The 23,117-nt window shown below is 54.6% G+C and overlaps 11 protein-coding genes across 11 annotated transcripts; 4 read left to right on the plus strand and 7 right to left on the minus strand.

Annotated features, from left to right (window-relative positions):
• Positions 1–518: 518 nt before the first annotated feature.
• Positions 519–1,315, minus strand: LTR77_008252 (uncharacterized protein; the record flags this gene model as incomplete). Its single annotated transcript, XM_064805485.1, has 3 exons — positions 519–1,009; positions 1,062–1,191; positions 1,244–1,315. 3 exons carry the CDS (start codon positions 1,313–1,315, stop codon positions 519–521), a joined length of 693 nt encoding a protein of 230 aa, XP_064656590.1.
• Positions 1,316–2,918: 1,603 nt separating this feature from the next.
• Positions 2,919–4,397, minus strand: LTR77_008253 (uncharacterized protein; the record flags this gene model as incomplete). Its single annotated transcript, XM_064805486.1, has 1 exon — positions 2,919–4,397. The coding sequence occupies one exon, from the start codon at positions 4,395–4,397 to the stop codon at positions 2,919–2,921; it is 1,479 nt and encodes a 492-aa protein (XP_064656591.1).
• Positions 4,398–5,164: 767 nt separating this feature from the next.
• Positions 5,165–7,244, plus strand: LTR77_008254 (uncharacterized protein; the record flags this gene model as incomplete). Its single annotated transcript, XM_064805487.1, has 4 exons — positions 5,165–5,194; positions 5,262–5,354; positions 5,411–6,045; positions 6,092–7,244. 4 exons carry the CDS (start codon positions 5,165–5,167, stop codon positions 7,242–7,244), a joined length of 1,911 nt encoding a protein of 636 aa, XP_064656592.1.
• A 1,319-nt stretch (positions 7,245–8,563) lies between these two features.
• On the minus strand, positions 8,564–9,457 carry LTR77_008255 (uncharacterized protein; the record flags this gene model as incomplete). Its single annotated transcript, XM_064805488.1, has 2 exons — positions 8,564–8,833; positions 8,897–9,457. The coding sequence occupies 2 exons, from the start codon at positions 9,455–9,457 to the stop codon at positions 8,564–8,566; spliced, it is 831 nt and encodes a 276-aa protein (XP_064656593.1).
• Positions 9,458–9,810: 353 nt separating this feature from the next.
• On the minus strand, positions 9,811–10,947 carry atp12_2 (ATP synthase mitochondrial F1 complex assembly factor 2; the record flags this gene model as incomplete). Its single annotated transcript, XM_064805489.1, has 1 exon — positions 9,811–10,947. One exon carries the CDS (start codon positions 10,945–10,947, stop codon positions 9,811–9,813), a length of 1,137 nt encoding a protein of 378 aa, XP_064656594.1.
• Positions 10,948–11,663: 716 nt separating this feature from the next.
• Positions 11,664–15,127, plus strand: LTR77_008257 (uncharacterized protein; the record flags this gene model as incomplete). Its single annotated transcript, XM_064805490.1, has 2 exons — positions 11,664–11,820; positions 11,871–15,127. 2 exons carry the CDS (start codon positions 11,664–11,666, stop codon positions 15,125–15,127), a joined length of 3,414 nt encoding a protein of 1,137 aa, XP_064656595.1.
• A 576-nt stretch (positions 15,128–15,703) lies between these two features.
• On the minus strand, positions 15,704–17,037 carry LTR77_008258 (uncharacterized protein; the record flags this gene model as incomplete). The annotated part of the gene is made up of 4 exons (XM_064805491.1): positions 15,704–15,847; positions 15,911–16,693; positions 16,719–16,901; positions 16,960–17,037. 4 exons carry the CDS (start codon positions 17,035–17,037, stop codon positions 15,704–15,706), a joined length of 1,188 nt encoding a protein of 395 aa, XP_064656596.1.
• A 1,969-nt stretch (positions 17,038–19,006) lies between these two features.
• LTR77_008259 (uncharacterized protein) lies at positions 19,007–19,567 on the minus strand (the record flags this gene model as incomplete). Its single annotated transcript, XM_064805492.1, has 1 exon — positions 19,007–19,567. One exon carries the CDS (start codon positions 19,565–19,567, stop codon positions 19,007–19,009), a length of 561 nt encoding a protein of 186 aa, XP_064656597.1.
• Positions 19,568–19,620: 53 nt separating this feature from the next.
• On the plus strand, positions 19,621–20,504 carry CNB1 (Calcineurin subunit B; the record flags this gene model as incomplete). Its single annotated transcript, XM_064805493.1, has 4 exons — positions 19,621–19,849; positions 19,921–19,973; positions 20,032–20,440; positions 20,494–20,504. 4 exons carry the CDS (start codon positions 19,621–19,623, stop codon positions 20,502–20,504), a joined length of 702 nt encoding a protein of 233 aa, XP_064656598.1.
• Positions 20,505–20,612: 108 nt separating this feature from the next.
• LTR77_008261 (uncharacterized protein) lies at positions 20,613–21,631 on the minus strand (the record flags this gene model as incomplete). Its single annotated transcript, XM_064805494.1, has 2 exons — positions 20,613–20,843; positions 20,903–21,631. The coding sequence occupies 2 exons, from the start codon at positions 21,629–21,631 to the stop codon at positions 20,613–20,615; spliced, it is 960 nt and encodes a 319-aa protein (XP_064656599.1).
• Positions 21,632–22,138: 507 nt separating this feature from the next.
• On the plus strand, positions 22,139–22,952 carry LTR77_008262 (uncharacterized protein; the record flags this gene model as incomplete). The annotated part of the gene is made up of 2 exons (XM_064805495.1): positions 22,139–22,404; positions 22,469–22,952. 2 exons carry the CDS (start codon positions 22,139–22,141, stop codon positions 22,950–22,952), a joined length of 750 nt encoding a protein of 249 aa, XP_064656600.1.
• Between the last annotated feature and the right edge of the window lie 165 nt (positions 22,953–23,117).

Here is a 23,117-nt window from a genome sequence, read left to right on the forward strand (position 1 = left end):
CGATTGCGCATACGGAGATGTGTTGCGATAAGAAAAACAACGACTGTTCGTGAGGTTTGTGACTATCTGTTGCATTCACGCTGATCATTCGGGTCTCGTGATGAGATTGACCACTACAGCCGCAGCACCACGCTGATCCACCTCAGCGTTTGGCAAATTCAGACATGCTTGATCGCAACATCACGATCTTGTCACGCCCACTCGCAATCTCCGCAGTCGACAATCAGCCTGCCGCCGGCTCGTTGATCAGTACAAATCCTCATTTCAAATGTGGATGAGGTCGGAACACGGACGATGAAGAACGCAAGCGAAGTGAAACTGGGTGATGAATTAATATGGTCTTTGCGTGAAAACGTCGATACCCTCTAAATCCTACTTGCTTTGATCGCTATCATCGTGACCGCGCCGGGGATATCAAAAACCTGCGTAAGCCTAACAAGAGGCAATGAAAAAAAGGTCCACCTGAGGTCCTTGGTATGGCGTGACCACTGTATTAGGAGATACAGGAAGAAAGTTGCCTAGTACACGGTAGGCGATGGCTTGTTCGTCGTGCAGGTCGTCGTTGGGGTCGGCTTGCCTGGGTACGGCTTGTGGGGCTGTGGTGGAGGCTGAGGGTGAGGGTAGCCGTGGGGCTTGCCGGGCTGAGATGGTGGCGATGGCGGCGAGGACGGCTTGCCTGGGTAGTAGGGGTGGCTCTTCGGGAGGTTGGCCTTGAGGTAGTCGGTGTGCTTCGCCGCCCACGAAGGGTGGTTCTTGAGCCAGCCGGGGTGGTTGATGAGGTAGTTGGGGTGGGCAGTGAACCAGTCTTCGACGGGGTGCTCAGACTTCACTGGCTCTACCGGCTTTGGCTCGTATGCTGTTGGTGCTTCGTCCTTGGAGCCTTTGCGGTGGCTGGCGCGGACTTTGCGCCATTCCTTCTGCCACCAGCTGTAGGAATGTCCCTCCCACTCGTTCGAGCGCTTGGAAAGGCTCACGCTCTCGCAGTAGTCTTGAGCGAGGGCGGCAGCGGCTGTGGAAGTGGGTCAGCTTGGTTGATGAGTGTGACTGGTGAGTGTCCTTACGGTTGCTGCCATCATCAGTGCAAGATCCACAGCTCTCTATGCTGCTCACGAAGTAGTTCGAGGAGCAGATGCACAGGCTGTCGCTGGACGCACATCCGGTCTCGGCAATGGCTTTGCTGATACAGCTTCCCTGTGGAGATTGTCAGCTCTGGGAAATCGATGTTGGATCTTCCACAACGTACAGCACACTCGTCGACCTTTCCGGCGGTAGCAATCGCCGCGAGGGCGGGAAGGAGGTAGGTAAATGCCTTCATGGTGTTGGATGACGTGATATGTCGTGATTGTCGAGTGTGGTTTTCTTGGGGGAAAGGTATTGGTGAATTTAGTATGGTATTAAGAGTTGTGTGTGATGAATGGTAGTAACGACTGTAGCGAGCGTGATGATGAACGAGCGTAACGAGCGACTGCTTCGAGAGGAAGATGAGGAGTGCGCTGCTCTGTGATGGAGATGCAGGTCCCCGGTAGCTTATAGCTACACAGCGTCTGCATGTCTGGACCGACACCGTGCGCAGATAGCCACTCTCGCACAAAGTTGTGCGCCAGCAAGCCCATGTTGTCGCTAGAAGAGCTCAATCAAAGATTGGGGCGTGTCCAATATCGCATGCAGTATGGCAGGGTCTGCTGCTTTCGGCTGAAGGCTAGCCGACATTGGGACATGCAATTTCCGTCGTTCGGGACTGTCCCTCGGGCGCCGTGCTGGGGACAGCCTTGAGGCGTTCTCGCCAATGGTATTAGGACGGGCGCGTGCTTTCCGTGAACTGCACTCTGTTTGTCAACACCCAAGCGTCTTGGTAACAGGGCTGACAGTCATAGACCGAGCATTGATTGGTGGTGACCCTAGTGACCTCAGGTCCTCAGGCGATGTTCCATCGAGTTGATCAGGCTTTGCACCAACACGGTGTCAGCATGCATCCTTTGCAACGTAGGCGCGAGCGGCCGTGTAGGGCAGGCAGCCTTGATCTGGATGAGGGGACAAGCTCAGCGTGGTTGTCGTAGACGATCCCACCTCCCCACTCTCCAGTATTGATCCACATGCAGATCCACACGAGCCAGACCGAAAAGCACACATTGACCGAACGATCTACGGCTCCGGGTGAGTCAAAATTCGGAAGCTTTTCTGTTTTGACTTCTCTGGCGGCCAGCCTCTACCGAGCCTGTGTATGCGCTATCCCTGTATCCTGTCATTCGGTTCCTGCATTAGCGGTCGATCTCCTTTGTTTATCAGCATGTGCAACGTCCGGGGGCCAACTTAGAGCGTGGCATGACTTTTATGCTTATTACAGTGGTATGCTGACAAGGTGATTGACGAGACAATGGGTGGCCGGCATCGCTGGTCACTGGATCTGGCGACAGGAACGAAAGCATCACGAATCATTGGCGTCAGGCCACACATGTTTCTAGATTTTGGGCTATCCGGCTATGTCGATACGAGCTGTGCTGATAAGGTGAACGCTGTTGTATGCTTGTTTATCGGGGCGAGTGGTATGGTCAATTCAGGCTACCTGCTCGAGCTGCTCTCCACGCTACGACCGAAGACACACAACGCCAACGCGTTCCTTCGATCGTCGACCGCAAGAGCGACCGCCAAATATAGCCCAAACGCACTTCAAGACCTCAGGGATCCCGCTCATGCCTTGTTGTCTCAACTCTGCATTGCCCTGAACCCGGTTGGGTGCATATCAGCGCCACGTCTGAAAGACATGCTCGGGCGAGGGAGATCTCCAATTGATGGGCGCTCAATAGATCGCCGCGGGAGCCAAATCGGCGACGTGTGATCATCGCTCGTGTTTGGATGATACCAATTGACATAGATGGGATTCGTCCGTCCATACATCTTCCAAAGATCCATTTCTCCCTTCATGATGCGCCGCGTTTCGGAACGGCACTAGAGTTGAGCAGCCATCTCGCGAAGTTGACTGTTGGTTCGTCGATGAGCTTCGTTACAATTTCCGCGCACCACAATGTCAGCGGCAGCAAGATCAAATGTGGGATCAGATAGTTGACCTCCAGACCGAAGATGCCCCAGCTCGGAAATGGAAAGATGTTCATCCATGCACCAACGACTGCGGGCTGGTTGACTCGTAGTCGGCCAACAGCAGCGTACACGCGGTCGCCGACTGTCCACAGCACCGGTCCGTGGACAAGGTACAGTGCGAATGAGACGCGGCCGAGGTACTGACAGAACGACGTCTCGAAGAACTTCTTGAGCCAGGAGATGCGAGGGATGGCGATCATCGCGAAGGTCGCAGCCCAAAAGCGGTAAAACCATCGAAAGTCGTACACTGCTTGTGGCTTCAAGAATGACAGAAAGTACCAGCCAGGCTCCTTCCGCAAATGATTGAGATCGTTCGTGATGGATGGCACGCCGCCTAGGTACAGGCTGGCGAAGAACAGTGCGTAGTAGATCCAGCCCTGCAGGGGCTTCAGTCGGTGGAAGAAGTCGGGCAACTGTCCTTTCTCCGCCAGCAGATCAAGATCGCACAGTAGCATTCCTACCATAAAGAGTGCACAGTACCAGCCATCCACAACGTAGAGGAAGTAGAACGCAAGACCTGCTTCCAAGCAGAGCCTCATGTTGGTCTTGCAACGGATGAAAGCAAGCGCTGAAGTCCAGACGACGATTGAACCTCTCATTTCTGTCGGCAGAGACCAGGTATGGTCGTTGTACTTGTTCGTCATCTCGCTGTTGAATATGAAGCTGTAGTTCTTGAAGTCGTAATACCACTTCCAAAGCTCATCGCCATAAGTCCGCTCTGGCGGGTCAGCAATGGGGTTACTGGATCTTATGCCGAATATATGCCAGGATGTCAAGAATATGAGCGTAGTCGCTGCAACAGGCAGGAAAAGTCGTATCCAGCGCCTGAAGAGTGCAGAACCAAGACTGTCTGCGAGCCTGCCAGTCTCTCCAGCCTGTATGAGGCGCAGTGGCGTGAGCGACAGCACATAACCGGATATCACAAAGAAGATTGCCACTGCGGTATGGCCACCGGAGAAGAAGACGCGGATGCCGGGGAAGCAGATGAACTTGTAGTTGCCGTCCCAGCCGAATGCGTCTTCCAGAGCCCAGTCTGTCTCGTGAGCCCAGAGTTCGTGATGCAGCGAGTAGACGAGCAAGGCTGCAAAGCCGCGGAGACCATCCAGATAGGCTGTGGGCTTCAGTTTCGTCTTCGTGTCATTCTGGGCCGTTGTCAACATCGATGGCGTAAATGCATCTGAGCATGTCGTCTGTAGCCAGCCCAGGAGATGGTTTGGATGCTCCTTTGGGTGATCCAGGAGGGATTCTAGGTGCAGCAGTTCTTTCTCTTCCACTGCAGCCTCACGAGGGGAGGCAGACATTGTGAGGTTTCCTCTGGTCGGATGCTGTGGTGGCAAAGAGTGCGAGGCGACCTCGAGTCCAGATAGCCAGGCCGGCAAAGAGTGTGATGCTTGGCCGGCTGCTAAACGAGTGCAACGCCAATATCAAGGAGAGAATATTCTGTCAACAACGCAATGAGACCGATTCACATGACCGTCGATGGAACGGAAGAAAGATACCAGAACAGCAACTGCAGAGCTGCTGGCTCTGCCGAGACTTTGCGATATGCTGTCTCGGAACCACATCGCCTCTAGAACGTTGATAGCCGTTGGTTGAGTATGGACCTCGCCCCCGAGAGTATCGACAGGCATCGGGAGACGAGATGCAACGCTAACGCAGGGGAAAGATGAAGCTTGCTCGACAAGCCATGCACGACCGGGGCGACTAAAGAGCACCCCGTCGGACGCTGTGACTAAACAACCTCAGCCAGCCTGAATTCAACATGCCCCTGATAGTGCTGCTGCTGCTCTTCCACTTGCGGCACGGTCACATGCTTCCAAACTTTTGGCGTGGGCTTGTGTCGAATGCCCCTTCAGAGGCGAGAGGCGGTCCCGGCCGTGGGGTGCTGTGTACCGAGGGGCGGAGGGTAGTCTGGAAAAAGGATCTTGAACTGATATCGTCGTTGCACTATGGTGTAGTCGTTCAATCACTCTCTTGTGCATACTGTGCATACTCACGCTCCTTTCATCCTTTGCTTCTCTGACTGTCATTCATTTGTATTTCACCGACGATCGATCCAACGCTCCTTATGTGGTCCTCGCTGTGGTTGTTCCCGTTGGTACGCGACTTGACACCACGGTGCCTCTTCGCAGGTTGATAGCTGACCAAGGACTGCAATGCTGTAGGGGCTGAGAGGTGTTCTTGCTGGATTGTCTGACCTGGTTGGTGGAGATCCAGAGGGTTTCGAAGACGGCCATGACCTCCACCATTTTGTAACGGTAAGAGAACTAATGGTTCACCTCTTATAAGTGAAAGGCTGACAGGCATTGAACAGCGACCAGAATTACAAGCACCACGCTACATCGTCGCCAAACACCACCCCGAGGCTATCTCGCCCGGGTACTGGTTCGTGACGCCATACTCGAGCATTGCAGCCATGCACAAGACGCCCAGACGAGACCACATTCCCTGTCAAACAGGAGCGCATATCTATGATGGAGATGGAGTGTTAATATGGAGCGGAGCATGCGAGTACGGCAACCGGAACATCTTCAACTTCAGGCCGGTGATGATCGACGGTGTGCAGCATTTCTCTTTTTGGCTGCCGAAGAGGACGAACGGAGAGAACATACCTGAAGATGAGAAGGAACAGACAGGAGTTCTGATGAACACAAATTTCCAAGAGGTGAACAGGACTTATGTGCGTGGTGGGAAATGGCTCGACGGGCATGAGTACAATGTCCTCCCCGACGGGAAAACATTGCTTCTGAGCACAATCTGGACGATGAAGACAGATGCATCGGATTTGGGAGAGAGCGAACGCGATGTCTGGAACACCGGGTTCCGCGAGATCGATATGAACACTGGCGAGGTACTGTTCGAATGGATTCCGACGGAAGGGCACGTCAAGCTAAGCGAGAGCTGTGATGTGGTGGGCATGGATCCTAAGTACAACCCTGGGAAGCCATGGTAGGGCTCTTTACATCCACGTTCGATTCAAGGCTGACGAGAACAGGGATTGGTTCCACATCAACTCAGTCGACAAGACCTTTAACGGCGACTATATTGTCTCGAGCCGACACACCAGCACGATCTACAAGATCTCGAAAGAGGATGGGAGCATCATCTGGAGGCTCGGAGGGTGCGGCGGCTCCGATTTTGACATGGAAGAAGATCTCGAGTTCCGTTGGCAACATCACGCTCGGCTCCGGTACGAGAACATGACCCATACTGTCATCTCGGTATTCGACAATCACGGTGATGATCAGGAGAGAAATCCCGACATCCCCATCCACACTTCCGCGGGAAAGATCATGATTTTGGACCACTCCACCCAACCCATGACTGCGAAAATGCTCCGACGGTTTGATCGACCTGACGGCGACACCAGTCTTGCACTCGGGAACGTCCAGATCATTGGAAAGAATCCGGAGACTGCGAGCTACTTCATCGACTGGGCCTTCCCAGGCTACATCAGTGAGTACGACAGTGAAGACCGTCTCGTGATGGAGGCGAAGTGGATGTCCGAACGCTTCCGCTCGTATCGGGCGTACAAAGCGCCCTTTGTCGGCAAACCACTGGATCCGCCCGCATTCAAGATCTTACCCATGGGCTACGCGAAGGGCGAGGCTGCCACTGCATTCTACGTCAGCTGGAACGGGGCTACGGAAGTGAAGAAGTGGGCGTTCTATGGTGGTGATAGCCTGAGCTCGCCACTGAAGCGGTTGGGTTTGGTTGAGAAGCATGGTTTCGAGACTTCCTGGGTGGTTCCCGGCATCGTGAAGTATGCGTACGCGGAGGCCATTGGAGAGGACAGCAAAGCTCTTGGCCGGTCCACAACCGTTTCGATATCGCCCTCGCGCGATCTAGAGGAGCCGTACCTGATCGCCACGCCCTTACTCGATGGCGTTTCGATGAACGACGATGACATGGCACCTGGCAGTCTCATGGCACCAGACTCGGAAACGCCCCCAGTCTCGAAGCTCGAGCTCGGTGTATCTGGTATGGCATCGAACACTGTCGCGGCTCCTCAGACAGGGACGTCATACGTCTTCGTTGTTGGGTTCGCGATCTACGGCGGGCTTGTCGCTATGCGGAATCTGATCCAGATGATCGCAGCACGCGGCCAATGGAGGGCTTACAAGTCGGGCCCCGTCCTGAAGACATGAAAATGGTCCAGCGAACAAGTATCATCATTCTCCAGACGAACCTGCAGCGGCGGTGTCTCAGTGGGCAATCCCAGTCAGCTTGCGAAGGTGCATTCCACCTGAGCGTAGCAACACGACCCCACGCTCAACGAAGACCTTGCAGGCTCGCCGGCGGCGTAGCTTCCAACAGCAAGCACGAGGTGCATAGAACAGCTCGGAAACAATCACTACTGGTCCGGCCAAAGTGATCGCAGACGGAAGCGCTCTCTCAGGGCAAAAGAGAGCGCATCTCTGCTCTGCGGGACTAAACGAAGCACCCATGACTCAATGGAATCAATCTTCGAGCTTTCCAGCGGTCGTCCTTGGGATGGGTCACGGGTCAGGTGTAGTCTTGCATCCAGAAGTCATTCACTTCATGAAGTGGCATCGAGCGGGGGGCTGTGGGCAGCAGGGAGAGGCAAAGTGGGTGGCTGGGGTGTGAGAAGCATCACGCAAGTTTTGTATTCATCCAAGAAACTGTCCGAACATTTGGTCCAGCCATCACTACTTCAGAATTCTACCGACGACCGTGCACAAGCCACCTCGTCCTCTTGGTTCATCACGACCACTTCCCACGCACCCGGAACCACATCTTAGCCATACCCAACGTCACGTAGATCTTATAGCGTTTGTGCTGTTAACCAGCATCCTAGACAACCACGTGCTCACAATCAATTGCAGAAAGTGATGGCGTTCGACGTATCATTCGAGGGTCAGTGGCTGCGCACGCCATCGCCAGCATTATATTGCGCCATTCTAGGGCCGACTCAATATATATTGCTGTCCAGCCGTTCCTGACCTTCCCCCGAGAGCGTAATGCATTTGTGGCAAGGTGCTCGGGCTCACCAACGGCCATTCGACGGTCGAAGTGGGATTGGATGGACGTTGCAACATGGACTGGCAAGCAAGATGACGGAAGTACGAGGGTAGACGGTCCGCGTCTGGTAAGACAGGAAAGCAAGAACGTGCAGGAGGGGAAAAGGCGGACTCCACCTACCGACAACCTACTCCCTTTGGATAAGTCTACTTGCTTGAGGATGTTCGGGAGTTGCGCACCAAAAGACTGCATCAGTTTGGCCTCCTGAGCATACTGTGGACACCGTATTGTGATCGTCTGCCATGCTGTCTGTCATCACCGGAGCGTATGTCTTACTTCAACTCTCGCCATCATCGTCCCTGACAATCCATGCCGTGGAATACGCTTCTCTCACTCATCTCCAGAACACACTGCATCAGGGCTGGCTCAGGAACAGCTTCCTCAACTTCGGCCAGTTCGGCGTTCCCAAACCAGTTACTAGATCTCATCCCTCGACCGCGGCGAAGCCATCGGTATCGCAGCCTTGATTGGAGCCACTTCGGATATCGTGGAAGACCTCTCGGTGTTGATGCAACACAGTCTGAATAAAACCTGCCGGACTCTTTCCCACGGCCGCTCGTTCGGCGTTGAGCAGGACGGCAACGGAGCCCCAGACTGGTGCCGAAGTGCTGGTTCCAGAATCAAGGATCTGCCATTTGTACCAGTAATCTGCAAAGTTGGCCCCGTTCGCGCGGACATCTGGAAAGCCACGACCCTGGCGATTGTAGCAGGGGTATTAGTCTTCACCTCAGAATTGTCGCCACCCCTCACCGCCCACAACCATCTTCGCCGCCATCTCACGGTGCTTCTCACCAGGCTCGACCCACGCTTCCGTAGCATCCTCAAGTCTTGCTACACCAAAACGCCGTTTGCACCACTCAGCCAGGCGGTCGATCTCCTGTCTACTGAGCTGCTGTAGATCCTGAGGGCAAGTTGGCGAGTCCTTAACCGCTTTCACATCGTCCAGAAACGACCTGGCTTTCTCCAACCCCTCAGGCCAAGCGTACTGAAAGCACTCAGAATGAGCAACATCGCCATACCAAGCCTTGGCATTTTCCATGTCGCCTTCGACCCGATGCAGGAGGCCGTGAATGTACATGCCTTCCCACGCTGGCGCGTTCTGCATGTGGCGGCAGAGAAAATGCGCGCTCGGGAGGTCAGAGTTCAAGATATGTAGAAGTGCCTCCAGAGTAGGATGGATAGAGAGTTCAGCAATGGCATGGGATGTCGCTCGTTCGTGAGGCTGTGGCGACTTTCGCGGTATCACTGTGAAGCCGTGTGTTGTGGTCAGATGTGTGTAGATGGAGTCGAAGCTGGGTAAGTCCTGGTTGTCAGACATCTTAATTCCACGCCGTTCAATGGTAGTTCAGAGGTCCTGAGTGGAAGGTTGTTTCTTCTAAAGAGCCAGAGCTGCACCACTAGATCTTCCAGCGGTAGATGACCAAACAACGGACATGTGTTGCAACCTGCTTCAGCTGTACACCTCAATGTATCGACATGAGGGTAGACTTAAGAAAGGAAGGCTATTCGAAGTGATGACCGCGAGACGTGACGTCTCCACTTCCACGCTCGGACACCCTGAGAACGACAACAGTGGCAACGTACCTCCTAACATGAGGTACGATGCCACCACGCAACATTCTTCGTCGTATACTCAATAACATTGTTTGTACATCTATAGTCTATTCTACACTAGCTAACCAGCAGCACCACACTGCCCAGCTGCCGCCTCACGTCCTCTTTATCGACATCATGCGTGTCTTCCACCTCGCCCCATTGCTGTGTCTGATGCAGGACCTCTAGGTTAGCCGCCTCCGCAGCATCGTCGATGCCGAATCTGCTGGACTCTGTTGGTACATCCACGCCACCTTGACCCGAGCCTTGAAAATGCGTGAACTCCCTGCTCCACTCCACAAGTAACCTCGCCGCGACTAGCAACGACTTCGTCGCAAGTACTCCGCGTTCAAGACCCGCAAGCTCGAACGCAGGCAGTCCAGACGCCCAACCACGGATCACTTCTCGGGTCATTTCGGGCTGCGAAGCTGGAATGATGCTGTCCTCTCCTAGTATCGGTGTGATCTCGACTCCAGGGAAGATGTGTGTAGTCAGATGGGCGATGATCGGCTCCGCAACTTCTCTTTGCCGATGCCGTAGTGGTTTGCCGCCTTGCCGCTCATATGGATCATGTATGTTCTTCTCCGGCGCCCAGCAGAGCAGAGTGTCTGTTGCTAGATACCGCATCACCATCTTAATGATGGCTTCTCTAACCGGGCTTTCCGAAGGACCAAATTGTTTGTCGGCAGCTTCGATGTCCATTGCTCGTGACGTGAGTGATGTCAAGGGGATGTAATGTGATTTCATCGCTTGCTGCGCGGAGATCAACTGATCCCACTCGAGTGCCATAGCAGTCGCCAATGCTTTTTTGTTCTTCGGTAGCTTCAGCACCTGCCGCGCTGCAGTCCGTACTGGCCGGGTGTCGAGATGTATCTCGTATCCGTCCTCTGCGTCTTTGACATGCACATCTTTCCAGAACCGCTTCCGTAATGTAGAGCCAGGCTTGGATGGATTTGTCTTGAGCTCCCGATTCTGTCGCAAAGCCTCAGCCTGCTGTCGTTTCCGCGCGACACGATCCTGTGGATAAGCGGCCGCTGCTTGCGGTGCTTGGGGCGGTGGGCCGGGTACTGTAGGGTGTGCTACTGGTGTCGCTTCATTGGGGGTGGTGGTGTGGAGATGTCGTGGTAAGAAGTAAGGTGCAGTCGCTCTGCACTGGCGGCGCACGCTCAATGAAGAGGTCGCTCGAACGACTCGAAACACTGTCGATGGCTCCATTACTAGGGAGTATTACTTTGATGAAGTGGTATTCAATGGTAATTCGAGCTAGATGGAAGATCGTCTCCCTCGGGGAAGCCAAGACATATGCCGGCTCCTGCCTCATTGGGTGACATGCTCACGTGACTTTCAGCTGTGCGCGGCTGATCTGACTGACGGTGTTGCCGACTCGACGACCCAGTCAGTGCTAGCAACACGAGCTACAGAAGACTGAGGCCAGTTGCCAGACGGAGCTATGGAATATACTTGGTAAGAATTTCGCTCGAGCATTCGGTAGCTGCCGAGCACTCCGCGAAGACAATCTCGGGGAGGCGTGGAGAACCCGCAACGAGCGGTTCCTTGTCCGGTCGTCGTGCGTCAGTGGGCGTGGCACGCTCTGCCACGGAGCGGCGCAAAGAAGAGTGGGCAGTGATCGTTGTCTGGCGACCACTTCACCACGCTCTCTAGTCATCTCCTTGTCTAATTTCATGACAGACACCACTACGGGCGTTGTCAAGCTTGTTACCCAAAGACTGGCCAGCCGACCATCCGATCGAACAGACTTTTGAGCGTATTGATCGTACCGAGCACACGATTGTCGAAGGTGGTCTTGCTGCGCAGCTCTATATACATCTGTTGACGAGCTCTCCGGTCGGTGGAAGGAGGCGTAGTCGCATGGCGAGGACATACTCGGATCCTGCGCCCAATACAAGAGGATGCGGACACACACTGGCACGATGGACATGACGTCGAGCGAAGGCGCGCATGAGGACGGCGGAAGAGCGGCAGACGCACCGCAACCGTCGCAACAGAAGACCAAGCCGCTGCGGTTCGTAACCAACTATGGCGCGCCTCATCCCAAGAGAAGGCGAATCGGAGCGGCTTGTCTAACATGTAGGTAACGGACGAGATGGAAGGGGTGCGCAGTCGCTGACTATGCGCAGGCCGGAAACGCAAGACAGCTTGCTCGGGCGAGCGGCCAACATGCGAGACCTGCAAACAGAACAAGCTGGAGTGCACGGGGTACAGGAGCGAGACGACTGCGGCAACTCAGAAGCACGATAGCCCGGGTACGGAGAAAAGGCGGCCATCAGGTCATGAAGACGGCGGCCGGCGCTGGTCACACAAGGATTGCAACGAGCAGAAGCTGGACCCTCAGCTGCGCTCTGCGTTCGACGCGATGCCTGCTCCTGCTCCCGCGTACTCTTCAATAGGAGCGGCGCCCCCCATGGATTGGTTGTCTGCGAATCAAAACGACCAACTCTACCAGCAACCTGTCCCTTCGGCTCCTGAAGCGAGCAAGCCTGGACCAGCTCAGTCCTCGACAACGCACGCTCAACAGGAGCCTCTATTCTCTCGGCCAAGGGACCGAATGCCATACTTCAGGTGGTTGGGTCCCACGGCGATCATGCCAGGTTTCAAGCAAATGGTCGTAAAAGTCAAGCGGCAGGAGACCGACACAGGGCGCGCATCGACTACAGATGGAGGAGCGGCTGCAGCTGGAGCAGCCGGAGCTACCGCCTCCCCTCCTTTGACTTCTAACGCTCATCCACATCAAGGCAACAGCTACATGGGCGGCATGGCACCAAACGCTGAGAACGGAACCCCGCTGAATCTTCCCTTCTACGACACGAGTCTCACTCCCCCAAGCGAGCTGATTACACACCTGGCAAACACATTTTTCACCCATCTTGGATGCAACTATCCATTCCTCCAACGGGAACGGTTTCTCAGAGATCTTGAGGAGAAGCAGGTTGACGCCATCCTTGTAGACGCAGTCTGCGCAATCGCTGCCAGGTTCTCCACCCATCCTCTGTTAACAGGACAAACGAACGACGACGTGAAAGCCACACCAGCAGAATACGGACATGCATTCGCACACCGAGCACAAAGCGCACTCATCGAGACCTTTCCATGTCCAAGTGTTGCTGCTGTGCAAGCCGCGCTCCTTCTGGCGTACGTCGAGTTTGGTGAGAGCAGAGACAGCGGACTGTGGATGTACCTGGGAATCTCCATCCGGATGGCGCAAGATCTGGGCTTGCACAAGATTGAGGGCCTAAGGTATCGGGGCAAGACAGGACCGACGCCTAAGATGATCAAACGTGGGAGCTCTGCCGGCAGTCCAGCCGTGCTGACTAGAGTGAAGTCGCGCGAAAAACCGACGACGAAACCCGATCACAGACAGAAAGAGCGCACTCCAGACAGCCAGACCGCAAACGCCAACTCGGAAGCCGTGGTCGAAGACCAGAGCCAGCCTCCGGACCCCAAGGACGTTGATGAGCAGAAAGCAGTGGAGCAGGAAAGAGTCGATACTTTTTGGGCTGTCTTCTTCCTTGATCGCATGGTGTCTTCAGGCACAGGCCGGCGTAGCACTTTGCGGGACAAAGACATTGAGCTATCATTTCCAGCGCTGGATACGACTGATCCGAAGTCAGGATGGCCAGCCGCGTTTCCAGCTCTCATTCGGATCGTCCACCTTTACGGCCGCATGGCCGATCTGCTCAACACTATCAAAGAACCTTCAGACATCACATTAGAGACACCGAGAAAGATCGCACTCATGGAGAGCCAAGTGACCGAATTCTATCAAGGCCTGTCACCGAAGCTGCATTTTGATGCCATCAACTTCCAACACTACATGAAGATTGGCGAAGGCACCAACTTTGTGCTCTTGCACTTCTGGTTCCACACTCTCATCGTTCTGCTCCATCAGCCGACATTGTTCAAGACTTTCGAGGGGAATATGTTGCAGCTGTTCCCGAACTCGCAGCAGCTCTCTATGTCTTCGGCGAAGACGATCGCCGACATCCTCAGCTACTCTCAACTCATGGATGCAAAAGCAAGCCTCGGAAATCCGTTCACCACACAGCCTATCTACATCGCTGCTTGCGCATTCTTAAAGGAGACAGCAGCGCAGACTGCATCAAGCACGGTTCACTCCCGCGCCAATAGCCCGGCCAAGCATGAGAGAGACGGCACGGAAAGCCAGCCAAATTCTGCAGACGTGACACCAACCAGCAGAAAGAGGCTCTCCATTAGTGCGTTGACCCACGCAGATGAAAGCACGACTCCTGTTCGAACTCCGAGTGACGCTCGTCGTTCTCCGACGTCGGCGGAAGAAAGAAAAGGTTCCGTCAAGTCTGAAAGGCCTACGACCTCGACAGGGAGGACGGAGGGCTCGCTTGCAAAACACACCCTGCTCGCCAAGGCAGCAAGCCAGCATTACCAGCTCTGCTATGAAGCATTGCTTAGCCTTGAGACGTACTGGGCCGGAACGAAGTACATCTTGACCGTCCTGAACCAAAAGTTCGAGGGCGTCGGCGACCCGCTGCTCTACACTGCTGAGGAGGGCGAGTGCTCCATGGAGCGACCTCGACCTGAGCCGTCGTTCACCTCGCCTGGATGGCGAAGGAAGCTGAGCTTGGGCCCGTATCTGTACAACCCCAACATCAGCACCCAAGCTTTATGGATGGACAAAGGGCTCCAAATGCCCGGCGACCCAGGTGGCGATCTGGCGAAAGCGATTGGCTGGACTCTGACAGGAACGATGAACTCGCCGTCAACCAACCTGGCCTGGCATTACCCGAGTGCAGCAAACGTCGGAAGCAGCAATAGCATCGGGTCCGGAGGTTTCATGGATCCGTCACAAGAGGTCGACCCGGCGCTGGGACTCGGGATGCAACAGCAATTTCCACAGCACATGCGGACGGCGACTTCTGGCTCACAGCCGCAACCGCATCTGAACAGCTACCCGACAGACGGCAGTGTAGTCTCTAGCCATGACGGCGGGGACATGCTGATGCAGATGAACGCGCAAGCACACGCCAACGGCACCACGCAACTCGGTCAACCCAACGGCACCGACTTCAGCATGCTGCATCCCAGCAATGGCCAGTCGATGAACAACATTCCCAACTACCCTCAGAACCGACAGGCTCCAGATGTCGCCAACGGCAGACTGCCAGGTTGGGCCGCTCCGCCGACGTTCTGGCATGGTAACGGGTCTGCGATGCATCCGTTTGGCGACATGATGATCGAGAGTCAGGATATCGATACGAGTATGCTTGGGTTGAATATGATGATGCCTTGGTTTGATAATTATCCGGCGCAGGATATGGCTGGGCCCTTTGATCCCAGGAACGCGCAGAATGGCGGCGGGCATGCTGCTGGTGGTGCCGCTGGGCAGGGTGCGTCCTCGTGATGGGTGTCGTTAGACAGGAGCGTGGCTGGGTAAGTTGTGGTTGGTCTTGTATCTGGGAGCGAGGCGTTGGGTAGACGAGCTTTTCTACAGGATCACAGCACTGTGTACGGCTATGTTGATACCATCTGTTGAGGTCTATGTGGTATACAGAAGCAGGAAATAGTCTAAGAAGACGATGGCGAACAATACAGCAGCGACATACCCATAGCGTTTTCTGCAATTTGTCACGACCTCCCTGTTTATAGCGCATTTCAATGATTCACAAAGAGCGATAGAATGAGAGAGGTTGATGCACACCACGCTTCATGTCTCGCGTGTGGTCACATGTGGGAGACGTCGAGAGCCCTTTCGGCTGAACCCGGGCGCATTCGATCACCACATCGATCCGCATATGGCGTGCCCGAAAGGCGCACATCGAATTTGGCGGTGTAAGATAGAAATATAAAACGTTGACCAGACCGTGAGGCCTTCTCATTTCGGCGTACTTCAACGAAAAGTCAATCGGAAAACGTTCGCAGTCATCAAGTGTTGACAAAGGAAATTTGACGATTCTGTTACCTCTTCCTCCGCAGTGCCTCAAACACGAATAGCATACTGCTTCAAGTACTCGTAGGTCTCGACATTGTCCTTGACGGTCTGCTTGATCATATCGGCAGCCTCCTGTCCGTACTTCTCGACCCATTCGGAGTAGAGCTGCTCATCGCTCTTTGGAGCATGCTTCTACAATAACCAGTTAGCAGGTATTCCCAAATGAACAAGCAGTTGGGACATTCGACAACTTACATGCTGCCTTGGCTTGAGGTCCCTCGATCCGATCGCATCGTCGTGGAAGCCATCCCACTTCTCGAACTGCTCCCTCGCGAACTCGTGAGCCTCCTCCGAGTCCCAATTCAGCATATCATCGCGGAAGTCCAGGTTGATGGACTCGCAATACTGCCTCAAGATGCCCTCTGGGTCATCAAGCAGATCGTCCGCGTCAATGACAGTAATCTGCGGCTGACCAGCCGGGTTCTCCCGTCCAGCATTGTCCTGCCCAGTAACAGCCGGACCAACCAGTCCGGTGTCCTTGCAATAGTCGAACAAACGGCGCAACTCCTCATACCCAGCCTCGCTCGGCATGAACGGATTGAACCCCGTCCGCTCCACGAGCGGCGGAATGCAGCATCTGTAATAGCTCGGAATCGCATTACGGGGATGGCGAATCAAGAACGTGAACTGGAACTTCTCCAGAATCTCACGCGGCACAACGGTCGGGTTGCGCTTGTTGACCGGAGTCTCGTACGGGAACGGAGGACTCCGGGGCGGACTCTTGGGCGGGCTCTCGAGATCGACGGCAGAGTCGTGTGGCGGGGTGCCGCCGGCCGTCGTCTCCTCGCCCGGAGGGGTGGTGGTGCCTACGCCGCGCTTGACTTCCTGGAGAGAGGGGGCCGGTTGGCCAGGCTTCTTCTCCGGGGGCACGATGTAGTAGGTGATATCCTTGATGAAGACGCGCTTGCCCTGGGAGTCGTCAGTACTGTTATGGGGTTCATGGCCTGCGGACAGCAGCTCTGCGAGGTCGCCATTCAGCTGCGATATGGCGAGTAGAACCTACCTCAGCGCCTTCTTGTTCAATCCTGTCAAGGATCATCTTGAAAGTAGAATCGGCAAAGCCGCTCTCCTCCCTCGCACGCTCATCCTCCTCGAACCTCGAGCCCATACGCTCGGGGCCATAGTAGAAAGCATCCCCAAAAGGCTCGTGGATAGTCGCAAGACTTTTCCTCCGAGTCATGAAAACCTATGCCAATCTGATCAGCAAACAACAATCTCCTCACTAGCAATGGTCTAGGACTCACCCGCTCAAAAGCGGTACTGCACGCACGTGGGTGCGTGGCCATAAAGATGGGCTTCTTCGACGCTTGGTCGGAAGCCATACTGAAGCAGACGAGAAGAGCTGTGTTCCAAGATTCTCTCTGCCAGCAGAATGGTATGGGTGGGCAGTACTAGTACAATCTTTCGAATTGTATAAAAAGACCACTGTTGAGAACGGCGACAGCGAACTCAAAGAGCCACTCACTCGGTAGTCAAGATGAATGAGAAGCAGGGTGGATAAAGAGGAACTCTTTCGAGCAAAACTCGGGTCCTTATATACCAACAGTATGCAACCCAAGTCAGTCCATCGTAACTAGAACGAGCACTTCCGCAGCTCCATCCTAGAAACCTTGAATTGCCGACCGGACACAATTCCCTCAAGCCCGCTCGTGTATCCGGTGGGATTCACTCCTACACTGGCAAGACTGCCCGTGGAGTGGGTGTGAGCCATGTGCTGCCAACCAAACAGAACCGAAGTTACGGAGTAGTCCCAGCAATGAGGCAGGCATGACGGAGGAGTACGGCGGAACCACTGACGCGACCAGCGTCCCACACATGCTCGACATGCGAACGAGAAGCGGTTGCCCTCGCATAAGCGTCGAGTGGCTTGCGCCCGTCACTCGGACGGTTTTGGCACGTTGAGCCAATTGTGGGATGGCAGACCCTCGAGAGCGGGCCCCGATCAACGATGCCTAGGGAGACTTCCGGCTGTGATCTTGGCCCGGCTGCTGACTTCACCCGTGCTGTGCCGTAGAACAGGACTTCATTGAGGATGAAAGATTGCAAGTTTGACAGTGTTAGAGGAAGTGAGAATGAGGATAAAAAGATCGTCATGTTTACCCAGGGCCGTTGCGATAAGCGCTGCACAGAAAAACCGTGGAAGTGGTTGCCATTGGGCGGATTGTAGCTATAGCAAGCACGCAATCGAACGCAATCCACCAGACGCTGCAAAAGAACCACGACAAGCCCCAAGTCGCATCCTGCCCCTCCATGCACCTCCAATCCAAGTCGATCGTGACCGTGCAATCGCCCTGCTGATGCTTGAGATGGATGGTAACCCACCAACCTGCTGGCGAACAGCACGGCGAGTTCCCGGAGTACAGCATCCAGTCTCTCGAAAATCCAACCCACCAGCTACAAGTCGGCCTTGGTCTGGATCCGCAGTTCCAGTGCCCCGGTCTGAGTTTGATTGATCTGGAGGGAAGATCTTAGACATGGTATACATGGACCATCATCTAGGTCGATTGCACGTGGCACTGCAGGTCATGGAAGCAGTTCCAGAAGCTCTTAGCACAAGCCGTAGCTTACCGCCGTTCCGCATCCAGCAACACTCGCGTTCTTGCATATTCTGGGCGGCTTTGGGGCGTGGGCTGGCCGGCGTTCATTCGTCGTAGAGATGTTCTAGGTTCTGTCCCACGCCCTGAGTACTCGGCACCTTGCCGAAAGCGCCACCACTCCTCCCTGCAAACCACTCCGGCATGCGAGCTTACTCTAAAAGTAGTACATGGTGGTCATTCGGGAACCTCAAAGCAGAGTTCTCGACACTGACATCCCTGCTAGCAATGCTCCATAATATGCTGAGGACACAGTAAGCTTCTCACTGTTGCATTGCGATGTCGCTGTTGGCTGGTCCTGTTGGTTGGAATAGGTTTCATGCGTCCGTGATCGGTGGATGCGTGGGCGTCCAAGTCATGCCTCCGGAATGTATTTCGTAAAGGTTTCGCACATAATGCCTCAGGCACTACTCAAGCCGATACCTGAGTCAGTGGCCCAAGTCGCTCGGCGCTTCTATACGGGTGACTTGTGTCCATGTCTTTGATGGAGAACTGTCAATGTCAGGATAGTTGCATCATCTCGGTGGGCGAATTGTCGAGAGATCATTCTGTTTGGGCGGAGACATCCTCAGGCTCGTGAATACCAGGCTCCTTGGATTCAAGCATCGTGTCATGATAAGGCCGGGTCCAGGATGCTGACCTCCTCATGTAACAGGGGCGGAGCAAGGTGTGCTGAACCACAGGGATGTTTTCAACCTCAATCAGAGCCAGCATTCGCCTCCGCCTCGTAGAACTCAGCCGCTGAAGAAGCCAACTTCTCGTCTCGAAGCGTGCCCTCCTCAGGAAGTTTCCAGTTATTAACACCCCACCACCACCTCCTGACCTTCGCGCCAACGCTCTGCCCACTGAACTTGGTAGCCTTGTTCCAGTGCCTCCAGCCAGCAACGATCAACGTCCATGCTATTCCTTGCACAAGAGGCATAAGGACCTGATCACGAATCGTGATGTACGTGACTCCTTGCCAGCCTTTCGTATCCTTGATGCTCGCCAAGTAGCTCTGCTCGAACCTCAAATCCGGTAGCGGTGGCAGTGCTGGCCGGCGCGGCGGAGGTCGCAACACCGAGGCGGGAATCTCGTCTTCTTCGACATCGGATATCGCATCGATATCTTCGTCCGCTGATGGCTCTAGCTGTACCGTCTCTTTCGTGTCTGCTGCTGTGCTCGGCGCGCGGTCCTGCTCGATGGAAGGATCGTGCTTGATGTGGGCGGTTTGTAGTGTTTCGGCGGCTTGGATGGCTGCGTCCTGGAGGTGCGACATGGTGATGATGATGGTATTGAGGGAGTTGTTTCAATGGATGGAGGGTGATATGTATGGCAAAGCTCGTGCCATATGTGTGGACGTGCCTAAAGTCTCGGGCGGAAGCGAAAGTCGATCTGACCCTGCCGATCCCCGCAGTGAGGTTGGCGGGCGACTTCGAGAAAGTTGCAGAGCAGCAGCAGCACGAGACCGACTTCAGCTCCTTACAACAACCTTCAACTGCCGTCAAGATGGGGAACGCAAACTCGCAGATGCTCGAGAACATCGTGCAGGGGAGCAATTGTATGTTCAAGACACGCATACCGCCGGGGCGGTAACCACGACAATATCAAAGCTGACATTGACACCAACAGTCGACAAGGAGGAAGTCGATCGCTTAAGAAAACGGTTCATGAAACTCGACAAGGTACGACAAGCCAGGGGAGATGGTACAGAAGCATATGTATGCTGATATACGACCACAGGACAACTCCGGCACAATCGAGCGCGATGAATTCCTCGCCCTCCCCCAAGTCTCCTCCAACCCGCTCGCAACCCGCATGATCGCGATCTTCGACGAAGACGGAGGCGGCGACGTCGACTTCCAGGAGTTCGTGTCCGGGCTGAGCGCCTTCAGCTCAAAGGGAAACAAGGAGGAAAAGCTACGGTTCGCATTCAAGGTGTACGACATTGACCGTGACGGCTACATCAGCAACGGCGAGCTTTTTATCGTGCTCAAGATGATGGTGGGCAGCAACTTGAAGGACCAGCAGTTGCAGCAGATAGTGGACAAGACGATTATGGAGGCGGATCTGGATCAGGATGGCAAAATCAGCTTCGAGGAGTTTACCAAGATGGTTGAGAATACGGATGTTAGTATGAGCATGACTTTGGGTGAGTGGCAACTAAATTTCTTACTACATAGCACTCTACTGACCCCTCCACAGACCAATTCTAGCTATCACGATCATGATACCCGCATGGCAGATGAGCAACGGAGTCCGGCGTGCTGTCGTGCTTGCGAGAGTTTGCAACTCTTCTTCTATACGAATTCGAAAGAGTCTTTTCATTCTTTCTTTTGCTTCAGCTGTATACCGGCTCTCTTCTCCCATCCTTCGATTACTTGCGTGTGGCAGGCTCCGGGGCCCGCGATCTTGTCCGATTCAGCAAAAGAGTCCACGATCAAGTCAGACAACGCCGAATGCGGTCCCATCTCATCTATTAGAGTCCTTGCGATCTTCATATCTTTCAGCAACAGACTGAGCTGGTACCCAGAAGCGAAGTTTCTTGTGAGTCCCTTTCAGCATTTTTGTCAGCGTTACAACTCAGACCGAATGCAAAGCAGGATCTACTCACGTCCGTCCGAAAGCTCTCCTTCGTGCTAAAGTTAACGCCAGTCCCGACATTCATCACATCAACCATCTTCGCCGGATCCAAGCCGAACTTCTGCCCGGTAATCAGGGCATCGCACAACCCCATAATACTCGCAGCGCTGGTGTAATTGTTCAGCGTCTTCATCGCGTGGCCGGCACCCAGCTCACCCATCACAAACACATGCTTGCCCATCACCTTCAACACCGGCATCGCCAGATCCAGGGCAGCTTGATCGGAGCAACCGACCATTAGCGTAGCATCGCCTTTCGCCAACGCGTGGGCGTATTCCTGCGTTACCGGCGAGTCGATGAGCGTAACGCCTGGGTTGGCCTTTTGAAGAAGCTTGCCAGTCTCGCGGGTGTGGAAGGGCGAGGAGGATGAGGTGTCGATGATTACGCTGCCGGATTTCATGGCTGAAGCTACTCCGGATGAGCCTAGGAGAACGTCTCGCACGATGGAGCCGTTGGGGAGCATGGTTACTAGGACGTCTACATCCTTGAACGCAGACGCATCGTCCGGTTTTGTTGCTTGGGCGGCGTCTGAGTGCTCTTTGCTGAATTGTTCGGCTCGCGAGGGGTCCGCATCTCGGACTACTAATTGGTAGCCTGCGCGTGCGAGGGTGGATGCCAATGGGTAGCCAGCGTTTCCCAGACCTATGTAGCCTACTGTCTTTGCTTGGGCGGAATTGCCGTTGGGTTGTGATTGAGCCATGATGATTGACGTTCGCAGTACCAATGATCAATTTCTCCGTTCAGACACCAAAGTCGATATGGACGTATGCAACTTGATAATATACCCAACTTCTCGGAGAACATCTCCCTTCTATACTGAGCCGTGTCACCAAGACCATCAACTGCCGTGAGCTTTACTCCTCATTCCGCTTCGGAATCTAGCCGAGGACCCTAAAGCACATGTAAGCACATGACAACGCCTACACAATCCTCCAGCCATCCGTGACCTCATCTCCAGAAGCAAGAGGCTCTGGAGACCCCTCAAAGATTGTCATTAGACCCGGAGACTGCGTTCAGAGTATGGAGAACTGCGGCAGAAGCTAAGTACATGTACTCCATCATAGGTTCTTTCCTATTCGAGATTTTCATCCCGACCTCCATTGAGCTTGGTCATCGAGCAGTCTTTACTATACATACCAGAATCTCGTCTTCAGTTGTTCCTATCCCTGGAATACACCGAGACCGCACGCGACACATCTATCCCACCATGGCCCCAACAACACTCATCCTCGGCGGCTCAGGCAAAGTAGCCCGCCACCTGACCCGCCAGCTCTCCTCCCAAGGCCACACAGTTTACTCCCTCATCCGCAACCCAGACCAACAATCCTCCATCCAATCCCTCGGAGGCACGCCCATCGTCCAGTCGCTCGAAGATGCCTCAACCGCCGACCTCACCAGCACCATCAAATCTACCTCTGCCACCACGGTAGTCTTCTCCGCCGGCGCCGGAGGAGGCAATCCCGAAAGAACCAGGTACATATCACTCTCCAAACGTTCTTGAAGACACTCTCTAACCAGCTGATCTTTTGCGCTCAAGAAAAGTCGACCGTGACGCAGCCATCCGCTCCATGGACGTCACCGCCCAAGCAGGTGTCAAACGCTTCATCATGGTCTCCGCCATCGACGTCCGGGACCGCGAGAAGCCGGAGCCGGAATGGTACGATGATGCGGACCGCGATCGGAGTCGGAAGGTCTGGGGCGCCATAGGGACGTATATGGAATCCAAGCTCGCTGCCGACAGGAGTCTAGTGACGGAGAATGGGAGGAGGGGGTTGGATTACACGATCGTGCGGCCGACGGGGTTGAGTGAGGAGAAGGGGGTGGGCAAGGTGGCAGCAGGGAAGGTGCATTTGAGTTTGGTGATTTCGAGGGAGGATGTTGCGGCTGTGGTGGTGGAGTGTATGAAGCAGGAGGCGACGATTGGGATGGCGATTGATTGTGTAGGCGGGGAGACGCCGATTGCTGAGGCTGTTGCTGAAGCTGCGAAGAACAAACTCGACGCTTTCGAAGGGCGGTATTGAGATGAGACGCCTAGAGCGGCAGGTCTGGTACGTACGTACATATGTACAAATCATAACAAGTCATTAGTGCAGCTCACCAGCAGAGCAATGTATAGACACAAGCAAAAGTACACCACAAGCACCTCGCTAAACCCTTATTGTTGCAGCTGTAAACGCCGTAGAAAA

This window comes from Saxophila tyrrhenica (genome assembly GCF_035928015.1).
Source record: "Saxophila tyrrhenica strain CCFEE 5935 chromosome Unknown scaffold_13, whole genome shotgun sequence".
Classification (NCBI taxonomy): domain Eukaryota; kingdom Fungi; phylum Ascomycota; class Dothideomycetes; order Mycosphaerellales; family Extremaceae; genus Saxophila; species Saxophila tyrrhenica.